Below are 11,925 nucleotides of genomic sequence, written 5' to 3'. Positions count from 1 at the left end.
CAGACAGTAAATACTCACTTAAATCATAAATATGATCAACTAAGACGTGGCAGTAAAGTACTTGCCAAGAGTTAATTAAGTTTTTATCCATGTTTATCTGCTTTTCCACCTAATCCTCATCCCCTCTTTTCTCTGCAGGCTGCCCTCTGTTTGAACCCTCTGAATTAAATCAACACCAAGGTCTGATGCTTTTCCCTTAAATGAGACCTAAAGAGGGTTGGACCGGTGCTGTCACCCTATAACTCTTCTTCTTCTGTGTTTATTGCTCTGGGAGGAGACAACACACTGCCGCAGGATGAGTTTTGGATGTCTGGACCCCTTTTTACCCAACAGAAATGTAATGGAATAATCAGCGGAGAGATCAACTCTGACAGAAGTGGTGATTGTACACTAAAAGTACTGAAAAACAAAACTGATCCCAGCACTCGTTTCTTGTTTTTTTGTGTGGAAATATCGTGCAGGAAGTGGGGTACATGGACAACCCCCTCTTCTTATCTGAGCTAATTCAAGAGTCATGCCTCTCGTAAGATCAGACAAACCCAAGAGTTATCACAAGGAGTTAATTTGATTGTTTTGCCCCGTCCTCTCAAAGGCACAATGGAATAAATTGAGTTCCCAAACGCAAACAACACGACCAGACAGGAGGAAAAACCCTCGAACATCCAGCCCCTTCCCCCTGGCTGCAGTGTGGAAGAAGGGGTGTGTTCGGAGGTTCAGCTCCACCAGGCTGCTGCTCGCAGATGGAGGCCCACCAACACTCCCCAGATAGCAGCAGTGAGGAGTGCACCGTCCTGGAGGCTCCGCCTGGAAAAAACGCCTGCCCGCAGCATGCAGGGAAGGTAGGAATGCAACATATAAGACGCTTCGTACCAAGGTTATTATAGTTAACGAAAACTAACTTAACGAAAAAACATTTAACTAACTAAAACTGTATTTTGTGGTTACAAAACTAACTAAAACTAACTAAAATTATAGTGAAAATGTCCTTCGTTTTCGTTTTTGTCAACTTTTGTCATTCACAATTCAGTGTTTTTATTTGAACATGCAACACATGGTAAATATGTTTACTGAGACTGGGATGTCTACACTAGAACCAAAATTCAAAACACCCAGAACTGTAAGAGATAATAACCTTATTGGGGCTGAGATGATAAACCAAAGGAAATAAAGGAAACATTTATTATGAACTCTTTGAATCACGCACCCTACAAATACCCCATTACAAAAAAAACTAAAACTAACATTAAAACTAATAAAAACTAATCTAAAACTAAGCATTTTCAAAAACTAAAAACTAAACTAAAACTAGAAAACTCACTCTAAAAACTAACTAAAACTAACTGAATTTCAAAACAAAAATTCACAACAAAATTAAAACTAAAACTAATGAAAAATCCAAAACTATTATAACCTTGCTTCGTACTATATCTCTACCGATATGAGTAGATAAAGATAAAGATAGGTGTAGATTCTGGGACTCATGACAATGTTATATCAGCTTGAAACAACTCACTCACTGCTTTGTACCCAAGATTCTCTTTCAGGCAAATCACAACAAAAAGAATCGATTGTTTGTTCCTGAACTTTTTACATAATTTTGGGTTTGCACAGGGCTAAAACTGAGACCAAAACCCAGCCCATTCCTGCACAAGTCCTTTCATTTACATTTAGTCATTTAGCAGATGCTTTTATCCAAAGTGACTTACAGAAAAAGGGAAACAATCAGGGAATAGTGCAAAAAGAGCTGTTAGTGCAACAATAAGTGCTAGTGAGTAGGGCTGGGCGATATGGACCAAAAGTCATATCCTGATATATTTAGGCTGAATATTGATATAAGATATATATCCTGATATTTTTATCACAAAGTGAGAGCAAATGTTCAGTCAAAGTCAAATATGACATGTCACAAGTAATTTTATTCAAATTATTTATTTAAGCGAACATAAATACTGGAGAACAACAGGAGTACCTTTTAAAAAAAAATCAAAGCTCCATAAAGTGCACATTTAAAAAAAAAAAAAACTTAAATAGAAATAGCCAATGAAATAAATCAGGCCAATGTTTTTCTGAACTAAATATATTTATATGAGAAAAGAGAATAACGAACATTACAAAATAACTAAATATGACAAACCCAAGTGAGGGCAGCATTTATATATAACAAAAGGGAAAAAAAGAACTCCATCGATATATATGAGATATGGTCTAATTCCATATCACATTTAAAAATATATCAATATATTTTTTATATCGATATATCGCCCAGCCATACTAGTGAGGCTCTTTAAGGAGTAAAGTTGTCTTGTGGTGCTAGAAGAGATGGTCCTCTCTGAAGGTCTTCAGGAGTTTTTAAAGGTAGAGAGGGACGTCCCCGCTCTGGTAGGAACTGGTAGTGGTTCCACCAACGGGGAACAACAAAAACAAAGAGTTTGCCTTGGCAGCTGTTCATTGGAAGAGCTCAGCAGTGGTGAGGTAGCGTATGCCTGAATCAGGGCGTTCAAGTACCCAACTGAACCAGACGGGACTCCAAAAACGACCTCAATTAGCCTTAGTTTTGCTTTATTTTGTTACATATGAGATGCATATACTTGCATACTGGTTTCTTTCCATTTTCCCACTGGGGATAAAATATTCTCTTGCAACCCATGACATACAGTACCGACCACTTATATTCGGGCGTCAATGCTCGGACCTCATCCATCTTATATCTCAGCCTTCACTTTGACATGCGAAAGGTTTCTTGACTTTATCTTGCATGGTTGTTGGGCTATTGTGACGGATAAATACACAATACATACATACAACACATGGCAAAGTACTCAAAGTATTTAATCTAGTGATTTTATTCGAAATTTGTCTAGCTTCACAAGACAAACAAGGAAGCAAAGTCAGAGAGAGAAAGTGAAAAGCTCTGACAAACACTGCTCCCTGTCTCAGTACACAGTTAAGTGAACTTAACTGTGGTTGTACTGCACTTTATCCAAATCTCCCTCCAACTGTATCCTCCATCCTCCTCGCTTTGTCTTACTAACCTTTCCATCTGCAGGTGGCAGAGCTGTTCTGTTCAGCCTGTGAGTGTGTGCTGTGTGAGGACTGTGTGCCGGAGCACGAGGAGCACCCGAAGCAGCCCCTGATCCAGGCCCTGGAGCAGCACCGCAGCAGCCTGCAGGAGAGGCTGGGGGCCGTCCAGAGCAGGTGGAGCACGTCGTCAATGTGCTTTTAATGGACTCGTCATAATTTAACTTCCATCAACTTCTGTTATTTAGATAATAACACCATCTAAATACAATATTCTTGCCTTGAATACAAGATAAAGTTTGATATCTGCCCACTGTGAGGCTAAAACAAATTGAAAGTACTCATTATAATGGTTTAATGTTTTAACTGGTGAAAGCAAAGCAAATATGTTGTTGGGTAGTTTGATCTGTAACACTAGATTTTAAATACTCATCACCAGTGGTTAAGTAAAAGTGCTAATCCCACACTGTGAAATGACTCCACTACAGTAAAAGTCCTGCAGTCAAAACTTACTGAAGTAAAAGTTCAAAAGCATCAACAAGTACTTAAAATGTCAAAAGTAAAAGTACTCATGATGCAGAATGGACCCACTCAGATTGTTTTATATTCTAAATTTGGTATTAGATTATTATTATTATTGATGCATTTATATAAGCAAAGTTTTCATTTAGTAAAAACAGACAGAATTTTAACTACTTAATATACTGTTATGAGGTTTAATAAAAAAATACATATATATCTTATGTTTTCATGTTAAATCTCAACCTGAAAAGTAATTAAAGCTGAAGAAGAGTAAAAAGTACAATATTTACATCAAAATGTAGTGGAGTAGAAGTATACAGTTAAATAAAATGTATAACCTCAGTATATTACTTGAGTAAATGTACTTAGATACATTTCACCACAGCTCATCACACATGTGTCCTATGTAAAATCTCAATATGCTCAATATAAGTAACTATAGCTGTGGAGTAAATGTAGAGATAAAAAAAAAAGGTGCTGTATTAACCTGTTAACTGTGGTGGAGTAGAAGCATAAAGTAGCCAAAAATGGAAATACTCAAGTTAAGTACAAATGTCTTAAAATTGTAAAGTAAAAGTAGTTAGTAACATCCCACCAATTCTAAACACTCAGGGAATAAACATGCACGAATAGGTAATGAGGCCCAGTTAACAGAGTGAAGGGGAGAGGCTGACACCTGGTGGACATGCAGGGAGATGCAGGCCATGGAACAACAAGGACACAATCATTTCTCTGTATTTATCTCTCCAGACTCCCTCAGATCTCAGACGCCCTGTCCTTCGTTAAGGAGATCCTCCAACAGCTGACTAATCAGAGAGCTTCCATCGAAGAGGACATCCAGTCGAGCTTCGAGGATCTGCACAAGCAGCTGGACGTCCGGAAGAGCGTCCTGCTGATGGAGCTGGAGGTCACATACGGACTCAAGCAGAAGGTGCACACGTGCTTTTGCACCAAACTTTGGTCAGAGATTAATTCCAGTCGATAAAGCGCCTAATCTTTTATCTTTCTCCAGGTCCTCCAGGCGCAGGTGGACAACCTTGTCCGGGGGGAGGGGGACATCATGGCCTCCTGTACCCAGACAGAGGAGGCTCTGGCTGGGGAGGCGTGCGTGGCGAGCCTGCAGGTGGAGCAGGAGCTGCAGGAGAGGCTGGGGGAGCTCACCTGCCTCGGCGTGCCGTGTCAGCCGGAGGAGAACGACCAGCTGGATCTGCTGATGGAGACGGACGGGCTCAGGAAGTCCATTCACAACCTGGGGACCATCGTCACCACCAGGTGAGACAAACCGGGGGGGCTGTGGCTCAGTTGGTAGAGCAGTCACCCACTGGTTGGATGGTTGATGGTTCAATCCCTAACCATGGCAGCTTACATGTTGAAGTATCCTTGGGCAAGAAACTGAACCTCAAATTGCTCCCGAAGCTGCATTCATCAGTGTATTAATGAACTCCCAATGGTGGCAGGTGGCACCGTTTAGGGTAGCCTCTGCCACCAGTATGAATGTAAGTGTGAATAAGTGCAGTCTTTGGTGTAAAGAGCTTTGAGTGGTCGCAAAGACTAGAAAAGCGCAATATAAGTGCAGGTCCATTTACCAAACAACACTCAGGGCCCCTGCTGGAGACTCATTTCTCCATTTAACACAACTTTACTGTCCTGTTCTTCCTCAGCGCGGTGGCGAGCCAGAGTGAAGCCATGGGTGCCGGCCTGGAGCAATGCATTGTGGGACATCCTGCCTCGGTTACAATAGTGACAAGAGACAAGTCAGGGGGAGCCTGTAAAAGTGGAAATGCAATCCTGTCAGCTGAGGTTCGTGTAAGCCCACACGCAAATAAAAGTCTGCAGATACATCAACAAAAAATAACAAAACTCTACATGTCTTAACGCAGGTGTTCACCCCAGATGGCAGCATAGTGGACGGTGAAATAGTGGACCACAAGAACGGGACTTATGAGTTTGTGTACATCGTGCCGAAGGAGGGCGACTTCTCGTTGGCGCTCCGTCTGTATGACCAGCATATCAAAGGAAGCCCCTTCAAACTGACCGTCAATAGGGTCTCAGAGGCAGAAGTAGAGGTGGGTGCAGCTGTCTGTGAAGTTTGAAATGTTACTCGACTAACACTTGAAGATCAACTGGCCTAAATCCTGTCAGTCTCAACAAAAGTGGCCAAATACATTTTCAGTACCTGCTGCAGCTTTCGGAATGATGCCTTTTGGAAAAAAAAGGACAGAAACATGCTGAAAATGAAAAAACATTGCAGACAAAATGAAAAACAATGCAACATGTAAAAGAGAATCTAAATTCTTCCTCCTTTTTAAACATTAGTTTTCAAGTTCACTTTAACACCAACTAAACACCTAAAGTTCATACTTGAAAGCATGGTGTTTTCCCTGCAGGTGTCCCCCTCCACCACCACAGCAACCAACTCTGCCGCCTACGCCACCCCGTCCACCGGCTCCTCTGAGGGGGCAAAGAGACGAGGGAAGTCCCCCGGCCAGAAGAAAAAGGGCTCCAAGAGGGCCAGCAGCGCCCTGGGCACCCCACGGCGCAAAACCCAGAACCCCATCGAGGACGACCTCATCTTCAGGATCGGTGAGACGTTCATCTGCACAGATAAACCGGGGAGCTGGTGCTGCTAGTTACAGCAGACTGATCAAAACATAAACAACTACAATGATAAACTGCAGCTCTAGGTGAAACCTCCTTGACACATAGTTCAGAATGTAAACTGATAACACAACCTGAAAATGTATTTTATATCTATAAAATGACCAAAAAGCAGTAAATAAAGGCCACTCCTTGGTCTTGTCATCAAACACTCTGTGGGTTTGTTTACTCTCTTTTATTTTGTGTAAATACCAAATTACAAACAATCTCTTTCATTTAATTTAAATTTTTTATTTTTCTCTTTTCCAAATGCCCAGAATCTTCACAAACATTGAGGTAAAAATTGGGTCTCGACATATTGAACTATTTGCATTTTTGCAACCTCTTACAGGATCTAGTTTTTCCGAACGGGTGATGTTTTAAAAGAGACATTTTGAATAAAGTGATTTGGGCAGAAATATCACAAGCTTTATTTTGGTTACTTTTTTACTTTTGTCATGGAAATGTGTATATCCAATGATCAAATCAAGGACTGTTGGAAAACATACTTTTCAAATCAGCGGGTTGGTTGGTGGTTGGTTCAGAGGGGAGGATCTTTCTTGGCTCATGCTACACACTTCCATCAAGTTACATGAAAACTGGGCAAGTAGTTTTTTTTAACCTAAACCTGCTGACAAAAACCCCTCAACGCTGTTGTTGGAAAGCCAACGGTTAAAGGAGTAAATATCCTCAAATTGAAACAATAAACTATTTTCCTGCTCTCTTCAGGAACAAAGGGGAGGAATAAAGGAGAGTTCACCAACCTTCAGGGAGTGGCTGCCTCCTCCAGTGGCAGGATTCTGATTGCAGACAGCAACAATCAGTGTGTCCAGGTAACGCACGCTTTGTCCGGCAGTTCAGACTTGGTTTTAAGGGTAAATGTAGGTTTATAAGTTATGTCTATGATGGTCCTCACAACTGTCTCCTCACTCTAGATTTTTTCCAATGAGGGGGAATTCAAGAGCCGTTTCGGGGTGCGAGGGCGGTCGCCGGGTCAACTGCAGCGCCCCACAGGCGTGGCGGTGCACCCCACCGGGGACATCATCATTGCAGACTACGACAACAAGTGGGTCAGCATATTCTCCAGTGAAGGCAAGTTTAAGGTAAGTGCACCGATGTGGCTTTGAGCTGTGAAGAGATGAATGGTTACTGTTAAGTCTGATTGATATAGAAATAGAACTTTCTTAAGCACAAAGGGGTTCGAACTTCATGTCATGTGTTTTGTTGAATGGTTTTTCTCCTCTCAGGCGAAACTTGGCTCTGGTAGACTTATGGGGCCAAAGGGCGTGTCCGTGGACCAGAACGGTCACGTGATCGTGGTTGACAACAAGGCGTGCACTGTCTTCATCTTCCAGTTGACCGGCAAGCTCATCACCAAGTTTGGCAGTCGGGGCAATGGTGATAAGCAATTTGCAGGTAGTTTTTGTTCCTAGACATTGACAAAAAGCTGACACACAATGCCAATCTTCAATGTTCTATAGATTGACGTATGATCTTCCATGATTTATGTCTGCTGATAGCATTTATAACTACGTGTGCAGTTGAAGTTTTTGGTACTGAACCTTGTGAGCCCCTAGGGCTGGGGTTAGGGTCAGACCCAGCAAAAAAGTAACAGAAGAACCATAAGGCCAAAATGAGAGGTAACATCTTCCAGTTTCTGAGAACTTTCTTGTTTAGCATGTGGACCTGCAGACAGGTGGGTTTGAAGAGGTTAAAGAACTTGAAGTGTCAGCTGAAGTGTGAACAGCAGCACTGAAAGCACAATCTGTTTTTGTTGTTTCTGTCCTGAAGGTCCACACTTTGCAGCAGTGAACAAGAACAATGAGATCATCGTGACTGACTTCCATAACCACTCTGTCAAGGTAACAGAACATTTTCACAATACATTTTTTCCTTGACCCATTCAGAATGAAATAATACCTTTAGCTTAGTATCATCCCAGCTAAGAGGCAGATATTTAATTTGTTGTTGACGCTCGAATATGGATCCTGAAATATTCTTTCTTTGTCCCGGTCAGGTTTTCACCCCCGAAGGAGAGCTGGTGTTGAAATTCGGCTCTAATGGCGAGGGAAATGGCCAGTTCAATGCTCCCACTGGTGTTGCTGTGGACATTAACGGGAACATCATCGTAGCTGACTGGGGCAACAGCAGAATTCAGGTACAGTGATCCTGTTCAGTGCTCGTCTTTGGAGTGTTAAGTGCAATAATCAAACCATGTTTTATCTCACTGTTAAAACATTTCCAGGTGTTTGACGGGAGCGGCTCCTTCCTCTCCTACATCAACACATCAGCGGACCCTTTGTACGGACCCCAGGGCCTGTCTCTGACCTCAGACGGACATGTGGTGGTGGCTGACTCTGGCAACCACTGCTTCAAAGTCTACCGCTACCTACAATGATGGAGGAAGGAAAGACAGACGGCGGGAGGCAGTTGTTGTTGGAGAGGAACGGCGTGGTGCACGATGTCAAATTCTGGGAATATTTGCATGAGCCTTGACTGCAGCCAGTTACAATGGAAGAAGGGATGGATAGAAAAGAGGAGGAACAAAGATTAGCCATCATTACATCATTAGAACACGATGAAACTATGATCTTGTTTTGACATCTTTGAAGATTTGGATAAAGTACTGTTGTAGTACATGAAACAGTGGATGACAGAGTTTGGTGGTGCATGATTGGTCTTTGAACTACCTCCTCTGAAAGTCTCCCCATCAAACAGGGAAGAGGAAAGTAGCAGATGAAGGGGAGTGAACTGTTGGTGGTTTAGGGAGTTTGCTGCCCTTATGCAAACTTGAGAAATATTGCAGGATGGGACCCAGGAGTGATGAAAGACTGGAGTAAAAACAGTTATGCAACGACTGATTCATGATGTCAACCTCTGGAACTCCCTCTTTCTCCCGGTTTGGCATTAATAGAGAAACAGTGGGAAAAAAAGGCTTTAAAAAATACATGAAGTACAAATAAAACGTCTTTGGAGACCACTGCTTCCTAAACCGATAATGGACTGAAGATGGACAAAAGGATCAAGGAATTATTAAAAGCATGAGTGAAGAAGAAGGCACCTGAAGAGCGCAGACCTCCGCCAAGGCCATGCCCAATCTCACAAGGTTAACTTAAGTGAAAAAGAAATCAGTACTGCCCCGTGATTCTGACTCCACCTCCAACCTCCACCAAGGTTCATTAAAATTGCCCCAGTTTTTTTCTCCCATAATCCTGCAAACAGAACACACTGAAAACGGGACAATGAGCTTGGCGGAGGTTATAAAATAAAGCATGGTGCTTTGGAGAGAATGGACTGGACGATGAAACACTTTCTAATGTTCTGCCTTCTCATGTTGTATGTAACAGACAGAATAATGGCCAGTGAGCTAAAAGAGGTCTACGTCTTGGTTTGACATCATGTCCAGGTCATTACCACAGATTTATCCTATGTCTTTTGTACCATAGACTAAATTTGTGCACCAACATCAACTCTAATATGTGGAAGCTAACATAAGCTACCAACTCTTAGAGCTTGTCAGGGCGTCATTGAGCAAAGCACTTAACTTTAAACTGGTCCAACAGTAGAGGACTGGTTGGACTGGGTGAGTGGATGTGTAAATCTGTAAATATGCAGCAAGGGACTGCTTCAAAGGGGCGTCCATGCCCAGCCAAATTTACAGTGACTCCATTGTTGAATGAAAGTCATGAAAAAAGATGAAGACATTGGCCACTTTTAGCCTGTTGTCCATTGTTTGTACATTAGGATTGTCTGAATATGGAATGTTTATTTTGTTTCTTGCCATATGCTAGTATTCTTTAAAAGTCTTAGGCAATAGATTCATCATTAGAAATGACTGCTTGACTATGATTATGATTGTTTGGATGATTGTTTCAATTGGTTGATTGACATGGTAGCTTTGACGAGCAGCATCGTCCTATCTATGCTTGGTTCTGAGTGTTAATATATTTTTCCTGAGAAGTCTGCTGCAAGGAAATGGGGGGAAAAAGTCTATAAATCTATCCTATATATTTGTGAGAATACCTCTAATAACATCATGTGAATTGCTCAGAATTAATCAACACATCTGGAATCAATAACAGCTTTACACACTTCTGCTCGAGGACATTCTAGAATGCTTCGATTCATTCTTCAACATTGCCAAGGATTGTAGAATGCTTCGAGAGTTCTTCAACATTGCTGAGGATTCTAGAATGCTTCTAGAGTTCAATATTGTCAAGAATTCTAGAATGCTTTGAGGATTCTCCAACATTGACGAGGATTCTAGAATACTTCGAGAGTTCTTCAACATTGCCGAGGATTCTGGAATGATTCAAGGACTCTAGAATGCTTTGAGGATTGTAGCATGATTCAAGGATTCTTCAACATTGCCAAGGATTCTAGAATGCCTCAAGAGTTCTTTAACATTGCCAAGGATTCTAGAATGATTCGAGAGTTCTTCAACGTTGCCGAGGATTCTAGAGTGCTTCGAGGATTCTAGAATGCTCCAAGAGTTCTTCAACATTGCTGAGGATTCTAGAATGCTTCGAGAGTTTCTTCAACGTTGCCAAGGATTCTAGAATGATTCGAGGATTCTTCAGCAATGTCAAGCATTCTAGAATCCTTGAAAGAGTTCTTCAACATTGCTGAGGATTCTAGAATGCTTTGAGAGTTCTTTAACATTGAGCAGGATTCGAGAATGCTTTGAGGATTCGAGAATGATTCGAGGATTCTAGAATGCTTTGAGAATTCTGGAGAATGATTCGAGGTTTCTTCAGCAATGTCAAGGATTCTAGAATGCTTTGAGGATTCTAGAATGCTTCAAGAGTTCTTCAACATTGCCAAGGATTCTAGAATGATTCGAGGTTTCCCTGAAGTACCGTCGCCGGCTTGTACAATTCCACGTGTTCCGCCATCACTCATGAAACAACGCCTCAGTGTTCTAGCAGCATGCCTCTGTATTTTGTGATTATCGACATCAAAAGTACACATTCTTAAACTTTAAGCTCCCATTTGGACAAAACAACACCTAAGGAGATCTACAGTGATGTTAAGTGCAGTAAAGGATATGAGAAAAAAAGTGACATTATGCTAAGCATTTAAAATATTACTTTTGGAAAAAGTCCTCCATACGTGATAGTAATAAGAGTAATAAAAAGCATTTACATTGATTATTAAACAGGCATTTAAATGACTAAATTCCGCCTTCAGTTAGACAGTTTTACCTTCATCATTAAGCTAACAGGTGCTCGTGGTAGAAGAAGTTCACACCTGAAACGGTAAACGCTATGTTAAGTTATTACTTAATTTATTTATCTATTTATTTATATATTTTGTCATTGTAATCTTTATATCTTGCCATTTGATTGTGTTCCACCGTGTGCATTGAAATTCTTAAGTGCCCATTATATTTCTTCTTTTTGTGCATTTTCTCTGTTTTGTTCCAATCAAAATATGATTGTTGGTATTTGATACATTTTATACTGACTGTTGTGAGTGGACGAATCAGCGTTTCGAGTTTTATTCTATGGTTTATTTTTGTGAAATGAAAGTTGTCATGCTGTGGGGGGAAATAATCAAGCTAGCCAGTTAGCAAAAACAGCTTTTCACACTGTATTTCTGATTGAAACCAATGGACATATGTAGCACAAAGCTAAGCTGGAATGTCCAGTATTAATGTTTTAGAATAAACAATGTGGGGTTTATTCTAAAACACTAATACCGGACATTTTGTAACAAAGGGTGCAACACTGTTTTTGTCTATTTATA

The 11,925-nt window shown here is 41.1% G+C and overlaps 1 protein-coding gene across 1 annotated transcript in view; it reads left to right on the top strand.

Annotated features, from left to right (window-relative positions):
• Nucleotides 1-11,676, top strand: part of LOC131989641 (tripartite motif-containing protein 2-like) — a 20,174-nt gene extending 8,498 nt beyond the window's left edge. Inside the window, exons 2-14 of the mRNA XM_059354932.1 lie at nt 139-839; nt 3,047-3,195; nt 4,291-4,471; nt 4,553-4,812; nt 5,202-5,340; nt 5,421-5,606; nt 5,928-6,123; nt 6,907-7,010; nt 7,113-7,280; nt 7,425-7,593; nt 7,969-8,039; nt 8,195-8,335; nt 8,423-11,676. Coding sequence (XP_059210915.1) covers nt 741-839; nt 3,047-3,195; nt 4,291-4,471; nt 4,553-4,812; nt 5,202-5,340; nt 5,421-5,606; nt 5,928-6,123; nt 6,907-7,010; nt 7,113-7,280; nt 7,425-7,593; nt 7,969-8,039; nt 8,195-8,335; nt 8,423-8,575 — 2,016 coding nt within the window. The 5' untranslated portion in view covers nt 139-740 and the 3' untranslated portion in view covers nt 8,576-11,676. The remainder of the gene's footprint in view (nt 1-138; nt 840-3,046; nt 3,196-4,290; nt 4,472-4,552; nt 4,813-5,201; nt 5,341-5,420; nt 5,607-5,927; nt 6,124-6,906; nt 7,011-7,112; nt 7,281-7,424; nt 7,594-7,968; nt 8,040-8,194; nt 8,336-8,422) is intronic.
• The last annotated feature ends 249 nt before the right edge of the window (nt 11,677-11,925 follow it).

Source organism: Centropristis striata, chromosome 17 (assembly GCF_030273125.1).
Source record: "Centropristis striata isolate RG_2023a ecotype Rhode Island chromosome 17, C.striata_1.0, whole genome shotgun sequence".
Taxonomy (NCBI): domain Eukaryota; kingdom Metazoa; phylum Chordata; class Actinopteri; order Perciformes; family Serranidae; genus Centropristis; species Centropristis striata.
The sequence above is the reverse complement of the archived record's forward strand: the minus strand, read 5'-3'. Positions and strand labels throughout refer to the sequence as shown.